General features: G+C 40.3%; 1 protein-coding gene across 1 annotated transcript in view; it reads right to left on the reverse strand.

Moving 5' to 3' along the window:
* The window catches only part of MTHFD1L (methylenetetrahydrofolate dehydrogenase (NADP+ dependent) 1 like), a 125,777-nt gene that overhangs the window by 68,109 nt on the left and 33,134 nt on the right, over nucleotides 1-24,534 (reverse strand). The window contains exon 12 of the mRNA XM_036380096.1: nucleotides 18,547-18,658. Within this exon, the coding sequence (XP_036235989.1) occupies nucleotides 18,547-18,658 (112 nt within the window). The remainder of the gene's footprint in view (nucleotides 1-18,546; nucleotides 18,659-24,534) is intronic.

Here is a 24,534-nt window from a genome sequence, read left to right on the forward strand (position 1 = left end):
TTAAAAGCAGAGCCAGGGATCACATTTCTGCTTTCCAGTAACCCTCATTCTTCTTCTCCAGTCTCTTATGTGGCATAGGGTGATTAATGGGAACCCTGAATTAGGAATATATAACCATGATCAATCTTTAATATAAACAACAGATAAACTACCAAGTGCTTGAGAGGGTGGGAAAATAATTTGTCTCTTACAGAGATTGCCAGCACATATACATAGCAGTCTCCTAACATTTCCAAACAAAGTTTCCAGGGAGTTAATCCATTTCATGCCAAGCCTTTTCAAGGGTCAGCTTCCCTCTGAGAAAGGGGGGATTGCAAGTCTGCCTTTCAGTGGGAGAAAAGCAGAGATGTCAGCCTTCCACAGCAACTGCTCGCACAGCAAGCCACCCTTGGGCAGTCCAGGCAGCCAGGGCTGTGCATATTCCATATGCTTTGCAATCTTCCCTTTGATACGGAGGATAAAATTCACTTTTGCCTAAAGAACCCAAATACTATGTCAGAGTTCACCAGAGTGGGTGCTACAACACGGAGACTGGGATTTTCTCATTGGAAGTGGAGGAAAGGGAGACAGACGTCAGTGCTTTCTCCAGAGTGCGGAAGGAAACAGGATGTAGTAGAAAAGCTGCCTGGATGAAAGTTGCAACTTCATTTTATTTCCTCCAAGGAATATTAAGAAGATAGAATAACATGCCAAGCTATTATATTTTAAAATCTTTGTGCTGAAACACTTAATAGAATTACTTTCAGATTGTTTCCTGCTTTCAAATGAAAGCGTCAATGAAAAACACAGACTACGAATGGGAAGTTTCAAACTACTCTACACTTAATGATCATGAGATAAACCAGCTAATCACTTTAAATGTAGCAACAGAAATTGAAAGTAGTACGTGGTGAGCTAATCACTTTACATGTAACAACAGAAAATTAAAGTACAACGCAGGTCCATTTATTTTGACAATAATTTCTCATACATAGTTTGTCAATAGAAGACAATTACAGGTGAACTCACATAAATTTTGGGCAACAAACATCTACTTTAGTAGCTGTGGCCTGCTGTACTTCAGCTGAAGAAAAGTTTGTGACACAAGCACCTCTACCTGCCTCTATATTTTTGCCCAGTTTCAGCTCCCCCCCCACCCCCAGATGCCTCTTTATCCCATGCCCTGCCAAGCAACCATTTCCCAGCTCCATGAAGCACAGCTACCAGGGCTGCTGCCCTGAACGCAGGTAGGGGGTTTGTAATAGGTACCAGCATGGTGTTAATTGCTTGCTTTGATTTCCAGGCCACAAACACAGTTCCAATGCAGTTTTAATGAAAGTAAAGAGGTAAATGATTTGCCTTCAGCAAGCTCACAGAAAACACACACAATAATTTGCGCTTCCAGGCTGAGAACACAACTCCATGGCAAACATATACTAGATCAGTGTTATTATAGTCCCAGGCCTTGTTTTGCCTTTTGAATCCCCTCTTGGCACTGACAAAACTCAATGATGAGCTGGACAAGTGCTATAATATTATCTTCTGAGTACAATCTTCAGTCAGTACAGTTCTCTGGACTCTCACTGTGTGGTCATATAAAGTGCAAAACCTAAAGTGCAAACCTGTTGTTTGATTTTGTACTTCAGTTTTAGAGCCTAAGCATCATAAAGAATATTGGAATGAGGATTAAAAATTAAAATTTCATGTATCAGCAGTGCTGTTAGGAACATAGGAACTGAGTTTGTGGCCTGGAAATCAAAGCAAATCAAAGTATCAGCACTACCATTGCATTACTGTTAAGAGTGGGCTATAGGTCAAACCTAGCAATTAATTTACATATATATCAGAAATAAACTGCATCAAAATGGTCAAATAAGATCAAATAATTTGTTCTCATAAAATATCCACATGAGTGTGACCAAAAGCAGCTCATTCTAACACATCTGGGTAACTGTGGGATCTTAGGTCAAAAGCCAGTAGGCAAAACAGAACACACAATTGCTACAGGTCTTTCTAGAGATAATTTATGTGACATCTACTTCACCCACTCCTGCTATCAAAATCATCAATAAACCATAGTTTTCTCTCAGAGCAAGAACCCAAAATATCAAAATAAGGTAAGGGGAAAATGGGGAAGAAGAAGCCCATAGAGGTGAAATTGGGCAATAGAGAGAAGTCTGTTGGGTGGTGCAAAGTCAAAACAAACTCTTTTCACTGGAGTCTTTAATTCTACTTCAGGGTTCAGGCAAATGAACAAATCACTCTCATGGTTTTGTTTCTTGTTTATAATTATCATAACCTCCTTTATGTAATTACTGTCTTATCAAGGACATCTGGGAATCACCTACATGTGACATTAGCTTAAATAGACAGTGTCGTGTGTTAAGCAGCTAATCAGATTTCACCATCATTCTTAATACAAAATCTAATTTTTCTCCATCTAAAAATACATATATCTTGCTAAAGCTGCACAAAGTGGTTCCACATTACTCTTACATTGATATAGTGCTTAAAAACCTTACAGAAAGTGATGTTTAGAATATTTTTCAAAAAGCTATTTCACCCACAATTGAACTTGATGCGAATTGAGGGTAATTTCTAATGAAAGTATCTTTTCCCTAGTCAGCCCTTTGTATCAACAAATCAATGTCAAAATAAAGCATTTGTACTATAAAGGGCCAAGTCAGATGCACACACATGAGGCGAAGCTTGAGGACGAGTTGTGAGCCTGGATTCCTGAACAATGTAAAAGGAAATGGAAACTCTGAGCTGCAAGTTGCCATTTACTCCCCGCATGTAAACATATCTGTTCTAGTGCAGCTGTCTGCTGGTAACCTCAGGAAAGGAAGAGCTCAAAGTCACAGAAGCACATGAACTGTGAACCTGGAGCAGGAGATATGCTAGCTATAAAGTACTGATATGTTCTTTTTAAAGTGAAAAATACCAAGGTGCGCTATCGCCAAAATAAACCGGGATGATCAGTGATTTCTCTAACAGGATATCATATTTTTGTTAGTATAGCTAGGGATGAATAACCAGATGTTTGCCCATTCTGACTCTAGCAATTATTTGATGTGAACTTCCATTATTATGACTGATTTTGGAATGTAACAAATACTTTCTTCTCCCCCTCCCCACCGCCCTCAACAGAGGGAGTTTTCCTGTTCATTTTTCTTTCCATGCATTCTCAGATGTCATGGAACACAGGAACTCACTGCTACCACTACTGAACACCAAGTCCAGCAGAAAACTACACATGAATATGTTAAGCCTGAACATTTTTCCATGCCATGAAGAAAATATTTTGCACCGGTTGTTAAAATTTTATGTTGTTGTTGTTGTGAAGTCTAGAAGAAAAGGTAATAGGAAAAATATTTGCCCCTGAGTTTAACAGACCATAAGCTAATTGGATGTAATCTGTACTTTCCATCTTTTGCTAAAGAAAGATGCCAGGGCAGTATTTGCCCTGCTGACATCAGGGCACTGGAGGTTTCTGTTGACACCCAATCCATGCTTTTGACTGAACTAGCAGATATGGCAATTCATTCTGCCTTCCTTCAAGGGAGACTTATTATCTCCTTTGGCTGAGCCTCAGGCCTCGGCTAACAGTCACTGCCTGCTGGCAGCAAGGGCTGCATAGGAAACTTGGCTCCCAGGAACACACTTAATTTAAGTGCTGGTTCCCTTGGGACTCCATAACAACCTATTTCAATCTTTTCCTCAGAAACATTTATTTTCCATAAGAAAGTAATTTTACCATTGAAATGCAGGGCAGCTTTAAATGAGAAACTAAAGGTTACCTCATAACCTCTCACAGTTACTTACTTTTAATATCAATTGCTGTTAACTTTCCAAGAGCATCCCATACATTAAACAAAAGAATATTCACAATGATTCATACAGATCATTCCCAGACTAAAGATAAAAAAAGAAGTACAGAAAATTCATTTATTTACTCCAAGCCAGACAGGTGAGGAAAACTTTTAAATCTCAATCCTCTGACATTTAAGGATACAATTCCTTTTTGTGGGTGTTAAAGGCCTGTTTATGTATGTATGCTGCAGATGTTGGACTCTAAATTCAGGGTGGGAATCAAACTGAAAACTCCAGGAGCTGGCAGGAGTAGCACTGTGTGACAGAAAGCATGCTCTGAACATCTCCACAGCTCTGCTTGCTTCCCTGTCTTGAAAATATGCAGAAGTGCAACTGCAGTGATTCCTGCCTCCAAACCACCAATTTAGGGCATGGTTTTACACCGTGGCTGAACCAAATGAGCACCCTGACTTGCTGAAAGGGTAATTCTTGTCCATTCTTAAGTCTTCTACCTTTCCCTCCTGCTCTGTCCCCGGTGCCCAGATTTTTTTGGCATCCATTTAATTGGAAGGTAAACTGTTGCAATTTGCTGAACAGAAAGCAAAAACATACAAAAACACACAGACAAAAAAAGTTGCCAGTTTTTCCACTGGGCTATATTTGAATTAGTTGAAGTAAGACCAGACAAATATCTGAACATGTTCAAACAAGCAATAGAAGCAAGGGAAGGAAGGAAGATACATTTCAGCAGCGGAAAACTTAATTCTTCCCTAGCCACCTTGTCAAACCATATTCTGATACTTCAAATGTAAAATTTGACATTTTCTTGCAACTCACTATAGTAATGAGCTCATTATTTAAATTTATTACTAGAGATTAAAAACAGAAGATGTCTTACAAGTCACAAATTATTCATTCTAATAGAAACTAAGTGAGCTGAATGTGGCTTCATGGCTACACATTTCTTTGAATGGCTCTGCTAAGCCTGCTGGGTTTTACAGTCACTTTCTCTTAACTTCTGTGTCCTATACTCATGTAAAGATCTCTTAGGCTAAGTGTCATGAACTGCAATGCATAGCTGAATACACTAACCAAATATACACAGTTCTCCCCCCCCCCCCTTTTGTAACTTCCTTCTCTTACAACATTAACCAGAAAAATTCAAACAAAAGAACTGTGAATTTTAGGTTGCATCCTTTCATCATTCATAGCACGTTTTCTTTGAGGTAATGGAGTAACATTTGCTCATAAGACAGATGACCACGTTTGGAGCACAATTAATGGCACAGGAATAAGGCAATTACATTACATACTTTAAAGATCACCATGGTCTTTGGCAAAAGAATTATTAGTCTTCTGGTAATTACAAAATTAAAACCTCACCACCTCTCTATTTAGAGTTGTGTGGAAGGAATAATTAACAGCAGCACTGATGGCTCTTCATTTAAGACCATTCTTTTACAATTCTGCAAGGAGTACATTAACTTACGGTAGACACAGTGTTTCCCTAAGGGCTTAAAATAATTTCATCACACTTAAACCATGTTACTCAATGCATATCTCACTACCAGACTTTTATTTACTTCCACTTTTAAAAGATCCAGTTGGCTGAAGCACCTTTCATCAGAGTGAAACTGCTTTCTGTTGAGCTCTCAGGTTTTGGGTCCTTCTACACTCCCCTTAAAAAAGCTACTGAAAATAGACTTCCAACATGCTTTGAGAATTCGTGTTACAAGCATCTGGAAAACACTAACTTCAAGGGGCAGGCAGAGAGCCTGAAAATTTCCTCCCTGGAAAAGTTCTAAGCATTTCATCAAACGGTCATGAAGCAAAATATGCTTTAGCACCAATACTGTATTGTTTTGTGAGAAAGAAAAGAAGGGATGCAAAGAACCCTCTTCTTGAGACAAACCACCATTTCAGCACATGCTCTGGAAGAAGACATTCTGAAGGGCAGCAGAAACACAACCGGGCAATGAGTGATGATACAGGTCGTGATGAGGAACACAGAATTTTTCCAGCCAGACAAGCTACCATCAGAACCTATCACAACTCCGAGACAAAATCCATTTAGGCAGCATCTCCCACCGCATGCTGGGCTGCGGGTGCCCAGGAAATCCCTCTGCCGACCGCCCGTGCCGCTCCTGGCCCCCGTCACAGAACAAAAGCATCTCTGCGCGGACAGCACAGGAGCGGCGGCAGCCGAGGCTGCGGCCAATGCCACACAACAAAGGGCCGCCGAGTCACGATGATCAATGCTGCTGTCACTGGCGCAGTCACCCGAGGCACGGCAGGCACGGGGTCATCCATCACCGCCCTGTGAGCCCACCCCGCAGCGCACGCAGCCATCCGCCCCGGGCAGAACCCCCGGCTCTGCACCGAGGCACACACTCGGAGAAGCATTCTCCAGTCTGCCCTTCTACAATCCGGGGAGCACTTGCTTACTGTGATAATGATTTTGCCCATGACTTAGGCACTGTCTTTTCTGTGTACCCGTGTAGTGCATCCCTCTCCCGGAAGGACAAACAGGTTCTGGTTTTATTTCATCCCACTTAAGTCTTTGCTAGGAGACAGAATGCCTTCCTCGCATGATTGGCCTGGGAGAGGACACCAACAACACTCTTGACAGCACAACTACATCTTTTAGAAATTCATGGGAAAGGGCATCTCCTGTTATGTATCCCCAGGAAGAAGAGTATTATTCCCCTGCATGAGCAGTTTGTCTTGATGTAAAAATGGCCTAGTGAAACATCTGATGCAGAGGCTGTAAATTACTCTACAAGACCACCCCAAGAGCTTTGCTGGAGAGTTCTTTGAAAGTGGAAATTATTCTACAAAGAGTGCAATATGTGTGTATTAAGCACATACAAGCTTTAAGATATCAATAAACAGAAAGATGTTCAATGGAGACAGAGAACACCAGGTACTGTTCGTAATATTTTAGGAGACAAGAAATGCCTAGTGGTGAGAACATCCAGCATAAGCCACAGGAGAGCAGAGGAAGGTAAAAGAAGAAAAAGAAGCAGGCAGGTAAAGCCCATGGTGCTGCACAGACTTCATGCAATAGCCACATACATGAAGAAATGCAACAGAAGCAACTTCAGAAATCATGGAAGCTTTTCATGGAAGCTCTCCAGTACTTTTTGCAGGTAGGTGTTAGTTTGGTTGTAATCACCTGCATTTTTAAAATATAATATTCAAAACTGGTATTTGAACCTCTATTCAAAGTGTAAGATTGATGATCTGTGTCAAACTTATTAATATATATTTGCTGTTTTCCCTATAATTTTTGGATAAGGAAAAAAACCTCAACTGGGTCAAACTGCAGTGGAAAATAATTGTGTCTGTTAAATAATATGATGTCATGTGTAATTTATCTTACAGAAAGAATTACAAGCTGAGGAGAGAGACAGTACTAAGGTCACACACCAACAAATCCCATCTTCCTACATGGAATTCCCAATTTAAAAAAATGCAGTCAAAATCAAAATCAAACCAAACCATAATTCTGCTGGTTTACATGACAAATCCTTGCAACTGCTCATGGCTAAATCAATTCTTTAATGCCTATGGTGAATTTATCCACTTAACCACAATCCATGTAATCAGGGTAACAGAATTGCCATTGCAAACTACCTATTACCATTTCTGAAATATTTCTACATTATTAGTTGTGCCTCCTTACTACAGATTACAAATTTTTTTTTTTTCAATTCCTCTTCATAATTGCCCATCATCTTGTCATCTTAGCTACTCTATCTTCCTTTAGCCCTCCCCCACATTTTTGTGCTTTCTTGCTCCTGGTGCAGTGAAGAACCCCAAAACGTACACTGAATTCCTAATGGGCTTCTGGGCAGGCTGAACCTGCAAGCCTTGATTTATGAAGCTGTTACTCAGTCCCTTGGGAGCTCTGTTTGAGATGCTGTAGATGGAGGCAGCACAAAGATACCATGTCCTCATGCATGCAAAATATCTGTTTGTCCCTGAAGCTTCACTCCCACTCAGGGCTTGCAGCCAGTGCCAAGCTGAAAATATTTTAAAAGCATGTGCCTTACTCCTGCAGGTAGCAAAGTTGAAGAGCTTGAGACTGACAGCTTCAATAAAGCTGTCAGCATAGAAAGCCAACAATAAAGGGACCAAAAAATAGGACCACCATGTAAAAGACAGGTAGGCCACCCAAAATTTAAAAAAGGCTGTAACCTACATTTTCTCTTACTGTAGTAATCTGATCTGTTTCCTCAATCAAATCAAATTAATTAAACAGCAGCTTTATAAAACTGCAAAAATTAAATTACAAGGTCAGAGCATTAAACTGACCCAGAGATACCATTTTGGATATTAATCTTTTCTTTTAATGTATTATTTTATAGAACCAGACAGCAGCATTCGAACACTTTCAAATATTGTCAGCAGCCGACCTTCAAAAGCACCTTGCCTCTTTGCCAAAACACCACTCTTCCCATTAACAAATTATACTGGCCATACATAACCTAGCATTATTTGCAATCTCATTACCATGTTTAAAAACGGTTTAGAAACAAATTTACATCCCTAGACCTGAATTCTTGAACTTTTCTTTAAAGTTAATCCAATTAGATGATAAAATCAGATATGTAAACAAACATACTTTCTGTTCTCAAAGAGAAATAACTATTTTTCAGTAATTATTTTCTGTTAAAATACCCAGCATACAATAAAACATATAGTTTGTTGCCTGAAAACTAGAAAATCCCAACAAAACAACAATTTAAAGTTAGTATATTTTCAGAGAAATCACAGTATTTTTCTTTTACATTGTATTACCATAGGGTACTTCATTTCTGAGGAAAAAACAAAACATCTGTAAATAAAAATATTTGGAGCCCTTAGCATCTGCACTTTTCTTCCAGGAACATCTAAAGACATAATCTTAAAATAATGTGGTTTGGGGAAAAGGTTAATTGGGCTCATAGAGAGGGCAGCACAGGATGAAAAGAAAACATATCAGAGTTCTGATCCTGAATAAGAAAACGTAGCTTTAAATAATGGTTTTTGAAACCCCTGTTAACAGAGCTCTCAGTGTGCCTGAGCTTATTGAATACTAGAGGAAAAGAGAAAATCAACTCTGTAAAATGCAAATTTGTACTAGATGCTATGAAAACTTTGCCTGCTATATTTCCTGTAATTAGAAATGGAAATACATATATTTATGTCCTTTTCACATTCCATGTTTGTATTGACTTCTCTGGAGCCTTGATGAATTAAGTCACCCGTTCCAAAAGTAAATATATGAAATAAATAAACAAACATTGCAAACATTTCAATATGTGTACATTATTAACAACTTTAATTACAAAAGCTTTCAGAAAACAAAACACTTCTGCCTGCAGATTCAGAATGAGTCAGAAAATAAAAAGCAAACACTGGTTTCTCCAACATGATGTAGATGTCTGAAGAAAACTAATTCTTACACAAGTTGTGCATAAAAAGAACATTAGGTTTCAGGATCAAAAGGTCAGTAAACCAAACAAACAAAAGTCTAATAAAGAGCTAGCATTTTCAACTGATATTAAAAATAAACCATCCACTAAAATTAAAATTCAGCCTTTGAAATGGGACTTGAACTCTTTATGCATACTCTGCCCTGCTGACCCCTGCTAAAGGGTGTAAGTCAATATGAAATACTCACAAATGGAGAGAGGATGATGGATTTTCTGCCAAATAACCCTAAGCAAAAGTAACGCTGTTAGCTGGGGAGCCTGCTTTTATTTCCTTTGCCAAGTGATGAATTAAAAGAACTTCCTAGCATACATGATGTTTTACTGCTTGCAATTCTTTTAAACCCTGGTTCTTTTCTTCTTATAAATAAAAACAATACAACCAGTTGGCAACAAGAGAACAAAAGGAACTGCTTCTTATGTGTTGGGAGTTTTAAAACTAGGTAAGATTGCTAACTTGGGGAGGGAAGGAAAATGAACAGAAGTTGCAATGTCATCAGTTTCTACTCACTAGAATGGTATTTTATTTATCAGGAACTGGGCAGTGCCCCTACTTTCTGAATGAATGACAGATCCTTCCTATCTATTTTTACCTCTGGGTAACTATCCTTAGACTGAAAATAATGGATAGCCCTTAACAGTTGTACACTCCATTTAGTTTATGAATATCACTGCCAGAGGAAAGAGTTGTGTTAATCTCTAACATGTTGCAGAAGAGGTCAGCATACAGGACATTAAAATACCATGTCAGCTTGTAAGAAAATTCCTGATGCATGTTTAAGTACTGGCAGCTGCTATGGCTCTACAAAAGCCCTGTTACCTTAAAGTTTGTGTTACAGCAATGCTTGTCATCTCCCCTTTTGCTATGGCAAGACAGTTTTTGCCCCCAAGAAAGTTCATAAACTGAAAGAACACATCGAGAAGAATGGGATTACATGTGCAGCCACAGAGGCTGAAATTACTTGCTTAAGGCCAGAAAGCCAGTGAAGGATGGAGGTGGGAATAAGATGTATGGCTCCTGTCAGGCACTGCAGTGCCACAGCCTCGTGACAGACCAGGAGGTCTCCAGCAGAGACCGTGTGCTGCTGGTGGCAGGCGATGGATTCAGCAGCTTTGTCTCCTTGCCTTCCACTGGGCCAGAAAGAGGAGACAGGACAGGTTTCCTCATGGCATCAGCTGCTCAGGAGCCAGCCAGAAGGAACACTGACATGGCCCTTCCTGCCTCCCCACCATCATTGCAGCACCTTGCCCAGGTGTACAATCCCATCCCCATCTCACCGCATCTCCGTTCTGCTCCGAAAACCCATGTGAAGGGAAGAAAACATGGAATTCTCAAATAAGCTACACATGTCTGGTTCTCTGCTTGTCTGCAACTCAGCCAGCTCAGTGGTGGTGTGACACTTCATTCAGCATACAGCCAACACACATGTGCCCCTGCACAGCTCCAGTCTGTGAGAAAACCATTTAATTCCTTTTCCAGTGAGGCACAGAGCAGCATCCATCCACCCAGAAACAATAAAAGCTCCATTGAAAATAACTGTGAGAAGGCCACGCTATCTCTTAATTATTTTCTGTCATGTAGCCATTAAAATTTCTTTCTTCATACTGAAATCACCCATTAATTCAAAATTCTCTAAATGTACAAATTAAAATGCCTGGTCTCTCACATGACATCTGGCATGAGAACAGTGGTAACTCCTGGTCACTAGGAGGAAAAGCAGTCAAATAAACAGCTTTGCTATCCTGCAGGGTTAACTTCTTGAGTAGAAGATAATGTCATTATTAATTACATAAGCTCTAAAAGAGAGGAAAAGACAGAGTGAGCTGCTATGCTAGGGAACAAGTGTCAGAACCTGCAAAGGAAATGCAAACAAATTAAAATAAATCTTCAGCCCCACAAATTAAAACAGAGAAGCTAATGATGGGAGGATACTGTAATATATTAAAAATGGAATTAAAAAACCAAAATACACAAGAGCTGAATGCACTTCTCTTAATAAAGTGTGAATCAGAATTTTCAAAATCCTGGAAGAAGAAGAAAATACAAACCACAACGCTTGTATCAACATCTGAAATAAGTTCCTTTTCTTTTGGTGCCTTGTGCCTAAAAAGTATCAAAACCTATATTCAAGTAATGGGGGAAAGTCTGAGTGAGTACAGACTTGATGGTTTTCTAACAGATTTTTAAGAAGAGAATAACTTTAAAAAAATGAAATAAGTAAGAAATATAACCTTTGTCTACCAAAGGGAGGCCATGCCAGATTAAAAGCTTTCTCCTGTGATGAAAATACAAAATCTCATCAACGATGAGGAACAAAAGAACCTGCTAGGTTTCAATGGAGGTTCTTTTGTTCCTCAATGATGAGGAACAAAAGAACCTGCTAGCAATACCTAGGAGTCTGTTAACCAGGCTAGAGGAACATTACTACATGATTAAGGGGAGAATAGGCAGCCACCACACAAGAACTGTGGGACAGGAGAGAGGACCAGCCCCAGGACTCCCATTTAATATTTGTTAAACCATGTCCACAGAAAGACTGAGGAACACGGATGGAGTTTATTGGCAACAGCAAAGCTTGAAAAGGTATCACGGGGAAAAGGTTTCTGTGGATTTACAAAGAAGAGAAACAGAATAAAAACTACTTGCAGTAAAGAGTTACTGCCATTGGAGAAAAGTGACAAAAATCTGACCAATGAGCCATTGGAGAAAAGTAACAAAAATCTGACCTATGATTTGGGAACTTCATACTTGCAAACATCAGGGAGGGGTCGGGGAACCTAGCAGTATTAAGTCAATCACGGTCATGTGTGGAAAATGCGTGCTTGATTAGTTAGAGTCAGTATTACTAAAAATTATCACTTGAGAAAGAGGGGACTAAGCTGTAACACAGTATTACAAAAAACAGATCAAATGAGTCCCAACTGGCCATGGCAAGAGTTAAAAATCCTAGCTGGTTCCAAACTGGAGCTAAGTCAGTTTATGAAGGAGACCACTTGATATGCTTGTCAGATAAAGCAGAGAACTCAGCTAAAAGGCTGATGATTTATAATCACATGTTATTTTATTCCTGTAAATTGCCCCTTGCAATTCTGGATATAAACAGCAGATTTGGGAACAAACATTTACAAATATGCTTTGTAGCAAGGAAAGACTAAGTGAATTTCCAACATGTTTTTTAGATTTTTTTTTTTTTTTTAATGAAGAAGGTAAAATCTCACTACAAGACAGTCCATAATTTAGGAGGCTTTGTCTTCAAAATAGCACCACCTCCCTGCCTGGGAAAAACATAACTTTTTTATGCCAAGTGTGATATTTGTCAGACATAATTCAATAGTTCATGATCAATACCAACTTTCAGTTTTGAGTCCAGCTTTGCATAATTTATAGGATTTCAAATTAATTCAGCTCTGAAATACAGTGATATATGATAATGAAGTCAATGCTAGGATGCTTCCTTATACACAAAAACATTCAGGACAGCTCTCTTCTACTCAATCTTTCTTCTGAAAAGAATTATATTGCAATGTATGCTAAGGAGCTGAAGAAAAAATTTATAGAAAACTGCAGTGACAAGGTAGAGTCAGAACTTTCTTAAGGACTCTGAATGCACAAAAAGATAAGAAAATATCTGTTTCTCATTTCACATGATAATTAATAAATTATTTCAAGACTGTTTTAAGCACTAAAGCACAAATAGGTAAAATTTAAATCATTGTCACCTGATGTCCAGTTGCAGCAAGCCACAAGCAAGCATGATTTGCATCTAGATTATTTGTGACAAGGCAGTAAGTAAACTCAGCACCCAGAACTCTGACTTCATGCCAGTGAAGAAACACCCATTGCACTACATCTCATCTCTGAAGACTTTCCTGCTTACTGGCAAGAAAATTTGCTAAGATTTTAAAAGCATGATTTTTTTTCCCCACTTTACAACAAGTGAAAGCAATTGAGTTTACTTTTACCTCAGCAGCTGTGAGGAAAGTAATAAAAAGGGCAGCCTGGATGTGAATGGCACCACCACTCACAAGTGAAGGGCACAGATTCACAGATCTTCTGGCAGTAATGGCACCTTATTTTGCAGTTTGTGGTACCACTGAGACTTGTATTATTAGACCATGACTTTAAGAGCCTCACAGCAATACCAGCTAACACAGTATCACCTTCCCTCCCCACAGCCCACTGTCACAGCTGTGCCCAGCACAGCTGCTCGAGCAGCTGCACTATGAATGGGGTCAGAGAAAGTACTGTAAAGTTCTGAACATCCTTCTTCTAGTTTGCAGTACACAAACTAGATCAGAGTACACAAACTAGGTCAGAGTAGGCAAGCAACAGCTACACTGATAATGCTCTCAACCACCCTGTACTATGAAACCTTAGCTTTGCTTTAACACTTTAACAAGAACAGCCACATTGTTCAGAGAGCAACATCCTGGAATGCAATCACACTAAATTTTGGGGTTTTTTGTGAAAGTAAGAGTGAAGAAGTCAGAGATTAAATAATGCAAGCTAGAAAGATGTTGGGCAGATTCTTAAAAATTAAAGCTTTCTGGAGGGTCACTGCACGGAATCCTCTTCTAATGATATCAAGCAAAAAAAATATTAAAAATAAATCCTTGAACTTGACATTAAAATGTAATAATATCACATTACTAGTGGCGCCAAGAGAAGTTTAGCCAAAGTATTTGGGCTTTATTTCCTTTTTTGGAAAAAGAGTACACAAAAAAATGGATTGAAGTATCTTATGACATTAAAAAAGAAATCTACTGAAGATTATTCACTTAGTGTACTAAACATATACAGTTTTTATAAGGTGCTTTATAAACTTGTTGAACAATGTCTGCTCTGAGAGTATGTAAAATGGATAGCCTTTGAAATAAAACTTTGTATGTACTGAGATACTTACAACAGCTAGCATCATTAGCTTACTCTAACCAACAGAGTACCAACACAATAAAAAGAGTCAATTACTTGGCCTATAAAAATTTACTGTGTCTACAAATTCTTTCCAATTAAATCAAGTGTACCAACTAAAGAAAGGAATAGAAAGTGGACTTTTCTTAAGTCAGCAACAGTTTGCAATAATTCCCCTCTTTTCACCTGATAAAAAACACCAGGACAAAGTTGCCCAGAGCATGCTCTCAGCATCAAATGTGATATGCTTCTCAAGAGTAGCAAAGAAAACAATCGACAACCATAAAGACCAAACCTGAAAAACAAACTTGAGAAGAACTTTGCTTTAGGATTCCAAGGATCTTTGCTTGTCTTCTGATTTACAATAAACCCTCTCTTCAGCTGAACACGAAGGGATGAAAGAGATGGATAGGGCAATCTGTGGAGTTGTATAGCGCAATAATTTCTGACAGCTCAGGAAAAGCCCCGAGTTCAGAGAGCCACAAACCCTACAGTTTGTAGGGTGTGATGATAGGTACATTCACTGTGCCTCAGTGTGGGTGCTCCCCATGCAGGAATTGCCTGCAGCCCTCCTCAGTGGGCCACTCCTGCTCTCAGCAGGGCCAGGGGGAGTGGTGTTTCCCAGGAGGGAATCACCAAGAGGCTGAGAGGACAAACAAGTGCAAACCAGGCAGTGGCAGCTACAGCATGGCACTTAAAGTTCAGGAGCAAAACACATACCAAGAACTCACAATTTAAGCAAAAAGGTTGAATTATTGGTACATAGCAACAAGGCTCAGGAAAGAGAGAAAGGAAAAGATGAGCTAAAAGGCATAAGCTATTTAAACCTAATGAAGACCTGTGATTCACTTGGATAGCTGAAACTGAAGCAGGGAATGCCTTCAGTTAGGGAGAGTTCACAACAGGACTCAATGGTTAAACGTCATTTATATTTTCTTTAAAGCAGACTGCCTACATCACTGTTACCTGACACTACTCAAAAGGCACAGCACGATGCCATTCCAGCTGAAAGGCAAGCAGAGAAACAGGCAATGCAGGGTAGAGAGAAAAAGTAAGGTTTAAAAATAAATTTTAAAAGAACGCTTTGAGAGTGTTTCTTTTTTTCTTTTTTTTTTTCCCCTTGGCCGTGGCACATGGTCACACAAGTAATTGGATCTACACAACAGATTGGTTTCTCACTGCTGGCTGTCCCAGCTCACCCTTTCCTGCACCAGCTCTGGTGTTTTTGTGACTCTGGGCTGAACTGCTTCTGTGTTAAGTCAGCAGAAACCTAAGCCAACAAAAAAGGCAATAGGTTTCTGCTGGGATGTCATGCAAAAGCAGTTGAGCGCAGGCTGAGAAAGGAGACAGGCTTAGCTGCCCTGGCAATGCAGGCTCAGTCTGGTCAGCTAGTGCATCCACAGTAGCTTTACTGGCACTTGAAAGCTCCAAATGAAGCTTTAATACTATAAATATTTATTTCAGGAAAAACACCATCTTATGCGGCATTATCTCATCTTCCCCCTGTCACACAAAGCTGTTTGTCCAGACACTGTCTGTTGAGGGGGAAGGAAAGGCTTTTTTTTGTTGTAGCTGTTTTCAATCGAGACCAAGTCTCCAGCTCAGCTTGTCACATGGCTCTGGGAACAGGTGTGCTGGTGAAACAGAGGGGCTGCAAAGGACTGGAAACAGGCAGCTGCAGGAAGGAGGGTGCTCAAACCAGGACAGAGAGTTAGAAAAGTCTGTGTTTGTAAAACTGTGCTGCAAATTCAAGCCATGCTATTCTCCTTAGTACTGTCCACACACTTAACAGGAAATTCTGCTCTAAAATAAATATGGTGTAAGTGGAAAAAAAAAGAATTAATAAGAAATAGCTATAAACACTAAATATATAAAACAAATATATGAATTATATATTTTCTATATCATCATCCCATCTCACAGTGAGTGAGCTAATGTATGTACATTAAGATATTGATTCTACTATTCAGGAAATTAATTTAATTGCAGAATATGTCACATATTTCTAATGTTCCTGCTTTGGATGCAGCTGAGAGTAATCTCATAGCCTGTGGTCCCTCAAATGTCTCTCCCAGCCACGTGGTTCTGCAAGATACCTTACTCTACTCCTAGCACCTTTTGAATTCTTTCCTGAGCTAATACAACTAAGTGACATGGCAGGGCTGTAATCACTCATACAAGATTTAATGAGTGCCAGAGCTAATGCATGAGAACACTCCCAAAACAGAAATGTGGAACAGTGAAAACTTCTACTTTTAGCAGGAGTGAATAAACTTACTCAGCTACTTCCCTAACTGTAGCATAGCTGTTCTGCACCCTGGCTGTCTGAATTAACTAGAGGATCAACTTTCCCCTTGGAATTTCAATGGCCACAGAAGGCTCAGGCAAACTCCTGTGAGCAGGAATGCAGTGGAGTTTCTTGCTACCTGCTTTGCTGTGCAGATTCACAAGGCACTGTGCCCTCCATCTGTATGGATGCCACCTCAGTGTGGACTGGTGAGCACTTTGGAGCTGTCATTTTAGATTTCAGTTGTGTAGGGTAGGACAGGACAGTATTTAATAACCCAGTGTTGTCTCTGCCCAAGTGCTCTGACTAGTTACCAGAAAAAAATGTATTTTTTTAAACCATAAAGCTTATGGTAATTACAACCATTAGAACCAATATTTACACTTGTGACTACCTGAAAAGTTTATTTAAGTTGGCCACTCTAAAAACTATTGCTTTTAATATTCTAACAAAGGACCACAAATCATGCTCAAGTTCCTGGCTCTGCAGAGCAAAGGCTGATGGCAGTCTTATTCTGAAGCCAGTTTCATGGGGATTTGTGTTCTGTGGAATAGAATCTGAACAAGAGCCTTTAGCTGGCAACACACAAAGGTTTTCCTATATTGAAGCTACGCTGCTTTGTCTCCCAGCAGAGAAATTGGAGCCAAAGACAAACAAAACAGAAAAGAGCGTTAAAGACAAACAGGTGGATAAGACTGAAAAAAGCACAAGAAATACAAGGACATGCTCTCTGTGCCTGAGGGACACACTCCATGGAAGGGAATCCAAATCTAAGGCAACACATTTTGGACTCTGAAACCCGGATCAAGACTCAAGACTGTTGCCAGCATCCCTTCATTCAATTGATACACAACCAACTCCTCACTTGAAAAGATTGCACACTACAGAAACAGTCACTTCACATGGCTTATGAAAAATGTTAGCTACCCTAAATTCTTTTGCTCTTCATTCCACAAAGCCATATAACAATGAACATGGCCCAATGAAACAGGAATTCAACTGTCATTGAATAAATGTATTCGGAATGCAAAATGTTCCTCTTTGAATGGATGTTTGATTAATAGAGGGAAATAAACAGACCTTTAAGCTGTACAACACTGTAAAAAACAATCCTTTCCTGTACGTAGGTATGACATAAGCATATACATGCATGTTTCTCTACTAGTTTAAGGGGACTAGCATAATAAACCTCATTTTTCACATTGCTGCATCTTTTCAAGTGCATTTTTCCACAGGTACTCAAACCTGTTCCACAGGTACTAAAACTTCAGCTTTAGGATTAATGTAACCCAACCTGGGTGTTCAGGACTCAGAAAAGAATGGCTGCAGCAGTGCAAAGGCATCACCAGTGAAGGGGCTGCAATGCCCCCTTTTATTTAATTAATTCTAAGGTTTAAACACTCACAACAATTTTTATAAAAGCTAGTTCATTGTTCAGCTACAAGTTTATTTTGCCTGCAACTGTAAGCTCTTTGTGTCTATTGTTGCTTGTGAAGGCTGAGTTCCCAATATAAAAAGAGTCAGCCCACTCAAATGCTTTCATGGGAACATAAGGGCCTCACAGTGAGGTTTGACAATGCAGCTGGACCAACCGAATGGCTCACAGCCACCAAAATGAGGCAGAATCAATCTTTTCTCTACCTTGCCTCTGCACTGGCTCAGGGACACCTGACCTCTGATTTGGCTGAGTTTACTGAACTGGTAGAGAAATAATTCATCAGGAAAAAAAGAATGGTTTCTGTTGGTTTATCAAGTGAGGCCAGATGAATGCTAATAGAATGAACAACAGGACACCTCTTTCAATGCAATCCAGTCATTTGACTGGTTCAGCCACCTTGTGCAGTGAACAGGTCACTTGTGAGTCAAACATGGTGACAGGACCACAGTGACGGGACTTGAGACAAAAGGCAGGGTAAGAGAAGTGGTTTTGTCTTATTACACATTAACTTTAAGATTATTTTATACTGATATTAATAATGAAATAGCATTCTTACCTTTAATTGCTAATTTTTCCATTCATCTGCATCATTGCCAATTTACTAACAGATCATAATACAATAAACTGAATATTTACTTACCCACAAATCCTTTCTCTCCAACTAATTTAAGAGCAATTTTATCTGCCAAAACAGAAGAATTTCCATGTGCAATGTTAGCAAAAGGTCCAGCGTGGACAAACACTGGTGTTCCCTGGATGATAAAAAAAATATATGTAAGTATAGAATTATGGTTTAACCCCAGCCAGTAACTAAGCCCCACACAGCTGATTACTTACTCCTTTATCAGTGGGATGGGGGAGCAAATCAGAAGAGTTAAAGTCAGAATACTCATGGCTTGAGATAAAGCCAATTTAATAGGTAAAGACTGCACATACACAACCAAAGCAAAACAAGGAATTCATTCCTGCTTCCCATGGGCAGGTAGGTGTTCAGCCCAGGAAAGCATGTGTAATCATGTGTAATTGTTACTTGGGAAGACAAATGCCATCACTCCAAATGTCCCCCCTTCCTCCTTCTTCCCACAGCTTTGTATGCTCAGCATGATGCCACATGGTTGGGAATACCCAGTTGGGGTCAGCTGTGTCTGACTGTGTCCCCTCCCAATGTCTTGCCTACCCCACAGCCTGCTTGATGGTGGGGTGAGAGACAGAAAAGGCCTTGACTCTGTGCAAGCCCTGCTCAGCAATTACCAAAACATTCCTGTGTTACCAACACTGTCTCCAGCACAAATCCAAAACACAGCCCTGGACTAGCTGATGTGAAGATAACTAACCCTATCCCAGGCCAAACCAGCACATTATGTAAGAAACTCAATAATTTTTCAGACTTATCAAAGTCACAAATAAATCAAAGCACATATAGCAAGGAAATGCTATTAGACAATTTAGAGGAACGTCTCAGGTGCTTGAGACCTCATTTACCTGCTTCATTCCTAGAAAGGTAATAAACAGTAGTGCAAACCTACACAACTTCCTCACCCCACCTTGTACTAGTTCACGTTTCATATTTCCACAGCTCTAGTACTGTGGTGTGCTATTCTGGCACACATCCTGTTACAAGCACTAAATGCAGCACTGCAGATACCCAAGGAAGAGCCCAGCTCCAGCCCTGTGTGCTCCTGTTTTCCTCACTGGCTGCAGCAGCCATTCCTGCACTGGCAGAGGAGCCAGCAGAAGCTATGAGGGACCAGAGTCAAGGGTTAAGGAGCTGGAGAGGGAGATGGCAAGGGACATGCTGGGGTGCAGTGGGGATACTGACACAATGGAAAACACATTCACTGCTGCTGGAAGCCCAGGTCTGCACTAGACACCATACAGGGAAAATGGACAGAGTTGATTTTCCCTGTGTAAATACAAATACATGGTGTCTATGTCTAATGGCATACTCCTTGTCTTTCCTTTCTCTGGTTTAGATTGGTTTTCCAATCTAAACCAGAGAAAGGAGAGGCAAGGAGTAAGCAAATTAGCTACTTCATAGAATATGAAATTTGTGAGGTAGAAAGCAGTTCTCAGCCTCCCTCTTATATTTTTGGCAGGGATCCAAAGGAAAGTAGAAATTAGAAAATAAGCATTCTCAGAAAGGGATTAGGATTAGGTGAGATTACATTAACTGCTGTTTTTTCTCTAAAACAGAATACACAATCAGAAAGAAGAATGTCACTTCAGCTGTTCTACTACAAAATAATAAGGCAAACAAATACCCATTGTTGTGTTTATGCATCTTAAAGCACCCAGCTGGTTAAAGAAAAGGTATCAGACAATTTCACATTATTTCCATTGATGTCCTTCTCACATTCTGTACTAGGAGATACTGCCAGCCCTGAAAATTTCAGGCAGCCTACCAGGCAACCTCCTTCAAGTTTTGACCAGAAACACCAGTTAAGGAGGACAGAGTTCTATGGATCAGCTGCAGGGCACATCTGATAGTCCCCTGAACCACATCTTGGAAATTATTAATCATAAAATACAAGTTGATTCTTCCTCCTCCCTTCCCCCAGCCACCAGTGTCTTAAGGAAACAACCTACATAGGAAAATCTCTATTTCATTACTGTAATCTAAGTGGTGTTTTACAGAAAACATGGACATTTTAGTAATGATGACTAGAAATCATATACAAAAATGATATATCAACAAACAGCATCTCTTCTTATAGCTTCCTTTGAAGTAATAGCATATAATTAATTGTTTTGCTCAGAGGAAAGACAAGCAACTTTTTAGCCACTGCCACATGCACACACATGGGTGGGGGCTATTCTCCAGGAACAACATAATTAAGCTACAGCTCAGATAACTCTGCCTCATACATGTCAGAGTAGAAAGGGGAGCCAAAAAAGTAAATGAAGGAGAAATCGTGCCCTGTAACAAGAGAATTTATGTAGATCACTATAATCATAACATAGTGCTTACTATGGGTTAGCTTTTTTTCTCATTTTCTATCTGCTAATGGACACATACTGCAAAATCAACTGAGATTTTACACAGGTATACAAAAACTTAACATGAACTACAAGTGCCTTCAAAGCTTCTAATTTGGGCATCGGACTAATAGGTGCCATGCAAAATATGTTATCCCTATCCCAAAGAGCTTAAACATAAAAAATCAAATGCAAACAAGTCTCACCAAACTAAGTTGAAGGTTTACTTCTACTTTAATCCACTATTTGGCATTCATATAAGTCATAAGTAGGACTTATGAGTCAAATAAGTAGGACCACAAATTTCCAGCTACCAGACTCAGATCCATAAGGTTTATTCCAATTTGTCTTTTATTACTCAGTAAGACTAATTTTACTCTTCCAACCCCTAATTTCTTGTGGCAAGCAATCACAGGACTGATCTTATGAGAGCCCAGAGCACACACTGGGCAGATGTGATGCACGACCCACAGCCACTGCCAGTGACTGGGCAGCCCAGCACACACTGCAGCACCCATGCAAAGAGAGGTGCCAGAAGGGTCTCCTCCCACATTCCCTGTGCTACTGTGCTTCCAAGAGTTCGTCCACACAACATGGATAGAAAGGGAATGTGGACTGCAGGATCCAAAATCCAGAATATTGAAAGTCAAGAGGCTCCCATGACTAACTTGAAATCCAAACATACTACTAAATCACTGGCATAGACAGATGCTCCCCTGAAGCTCTGAAATCCACCAGAAGGAAAGGAAGAGCAGTTGGAATGTTTTCTTACAAGAGCAATCCTGGAAGAAAAGTACAGTCTAGGTACTGAAGAGAGTGAACTCCAGCAGGACCTTGGGAGCCTCAGGCACACCATGGAACAGGGACAACAATGTCTTCTCAGGCCAGCTTTAGTGACTGTGCCAGTCCATCTGTTCCACTTATTTCTGCTACACTCTTAACAAACTATATGGAGAACCCAACAGTGGCACAGGGATGCATTCTGCTGACTGGTTTCAGTACAGAAAATATTATTGTCCAAGTTTCAGTAAAAGAAAATAAACCCTGAATGTCAATAAATATCTGAAGTTATCTGGCCGCTAGCAGGATGTTTATAATACTTATTACCATTCTTCTCTCATCTTTACTATGAGTGGCACTTCAAAAGTAACACAACAAACCACCCCAGAGCAGCCAGCCTGCAACTACAAAGGGCTGTCCCATAGAGCAGCTGCTCTGTTACGCGTGGTATAAATAAAGGCTGAACATTAAGGGATCAGTCGACAAGAGAACAAATCTGTCATGAGGAACATAGATAAACACTATGAAATCATTATGTACATTCCAAACAAAGTAATCTCAATTCTACAGCACTGGATATAAGTAAGCTCCACCAAAGTCTGTGGTTATTGTAGATGGAGTGCTCCATGTCTCCCATTTTCAGATTTTTACTGTCATTCCTGCATATAAAACACTGTCAATCACTAACACTTCCAGGCAGAATTTCTGGTGTCAGAGTAGCAGGACTGTGACAGAAAGCAACCCACCACGAAACCTCTTTAAAAACCAGCAAATTAAACCACACATCAATTCACATATGAAAAAAAGCACTGACATAAGTTGCCAGTTCAGTTCCACGCAGGACTGACTTTTGGTAATTTTTGATTTATGACCTTCTAAGCCCCTTCTCCAGTGCATGCAGACATCCATATGAAGTTGGTGCAAATCTACTGAGCATGTTGTTCTTCTCCCTTTTCACAGGCCCTTAGAAGCAACTCCCCAGACTTCCAAGGCTTAACACAATTCCCATCCACAGGCTTGTGGCCAGACCACAGAGGGGTGCAGCTGCACTGGCTACTTCTATCTGGCTACTCTCTCTGCAATGGCTCCTTCCAGTCACTGCTACCCACAGCCACTATGACTTACAAATTACGTCAAATCAACTGTCAGTTGATTGTCAGTTGTCATCCAGAACTCCTGCTCTCCCTCATCCAGCAGTCTTTTTGCCATCCCCCAAAGTGAGCTGGAAGATCTGCTTTGGTGAACAGTTTTGTGCCTAATTGCCAGACACGTCCATGGCACATTCTGAGCTGTATTTGTGTTCTCTGTAATCTTATTATTCTGTTTTTTACCACCTATGTGCTGTAGGATTATTTCTAATTTTGGTGTCGTCAAATCATGGTGCTGTTGCTAAAGGTCCTTACACTTTTATTAAGAACTCATTCTCCCTAAAGGGATTAGGATTATGTTGCCCAATTACTACTGGTAACCCCTTTGGAAACTTAAGATGCTAACTTTTGGATGCTACTTATTAGGTTTATTTCAAGTGTAATGTAGGCTTCCATTATCCTCATTTCTGATTTGCAATTCACATATTCATCAGAAAGATGGCATTATCTATAGCAGAAGAAATACTACTACATCTACCACCCCAGGGTATACTAGGATAAGTTTGGCTTAAAATCTGTCATGCTAGAGGGCTCTAAACTCACAAGTGGAGCACTGGAGTACATTCAAGTGTGTGGGGCACAACATCCTCCTTGTTCCCCTCCTTTTTCTTTTTTAAACTGAAGCTATTAAAAGTAGAACCTCTTACAGTTATTCAGATGAAGAATTAAAAATAATGAAGAGAGCTCAAGAGCAGCAACATCACAGGCAGTAGTAGAGTGGGTCCCTGCATCTCTAGGAAGGTCAAGGGTGTCCTGAGGGGCATCGGGCACAGCATGGCCAGCCAGGCAAGGGAGGGGATTGTCCTGCTCTGCTCTGAGCTGTAGCAGCCTCACCTCCAGTGCTGGAGGCAGTTTTGGGTGCCAAAATGTAAAAAAAGACATTGAGCTGTTAGAGAGTGTCCAAAGGAGGGCCATGAAGATGATGAAGGGCCTTGAGGGGAAGTAATTTGAGGAGTGGCTGAGGTCACTTGGTCTGTTCAGCCTGGAGGAGACTGAGGGGAGACCTCACTGCAGTTACAACTTGCTTGTGAGGGGAAGAGGAAGGGCAGACACTGATCTCTTTTCTGTGGTGACCAGTGATAGGGCCTGAAGCTGAGTCAGGGGAGGTTTATGTTGAATACTAGGAAAAGGTTCCTCACCCAGAGGGTGGCTGGGCACTGGAACAGGCTTCCCAGGGAAGTGGTCACAGCACCAGCCTGATAGAGCTCTAGAAGTGTTTGTCTCAGGCTCATGGCATGGTTCTTGGGGTTGGTGCTGTGCAGGGCAAGGAGCTGGGCTTGGTGATCCTTGGGGGTCACTTCTAACTCAGCAGGCTCTGTGATTCTACATGAGAGCAACGACACAGCCCAAAAGGACGTCAGCCAAAGCACAGCACTATCTTGGAAAATATTTAGATAAACTGGGGATCTCCGTTACTTGGATAGGTGACTCATATTAGCCTGGAAGCCAGCAAGTATCCAAAGGGTGACAAAAATTCATCTTTAAGACTCAAAGTGGAGGAGTGGAGCATGAAGCAGTCTTCTGAGCTGCTTTGGTCTGCTGTTTTAAAAATAACTTTGTGAGAAGAATATAAGGGCAAAATGAATCTTTGGGTAATGTGGTCAGGGCCCTGCTAACAAGCAACAGTGTTTGATGAATGGTGGCAGATGTTTCAGCCATAGCATAGATTAGACTAGAAAAGAATACCACATAAAAGGCAGGAATTTTATTGCATAGAAATGTGA

This window comes from Molothrus ater, chromosome 3, assembly GCF_012460135.2.
Source record: "Molothrus ater isolate BHLD 08-10-18 breed brown headed cowbird chromosome 3, BPBGC_Mater_1.1, whole genome shotgun sequence".
Lineage (NCBI taxonomy): Eukaryota > Metazoa > Chordata > Aves > Passeriformes > Icteridae > Molothrus > Molothrus ater.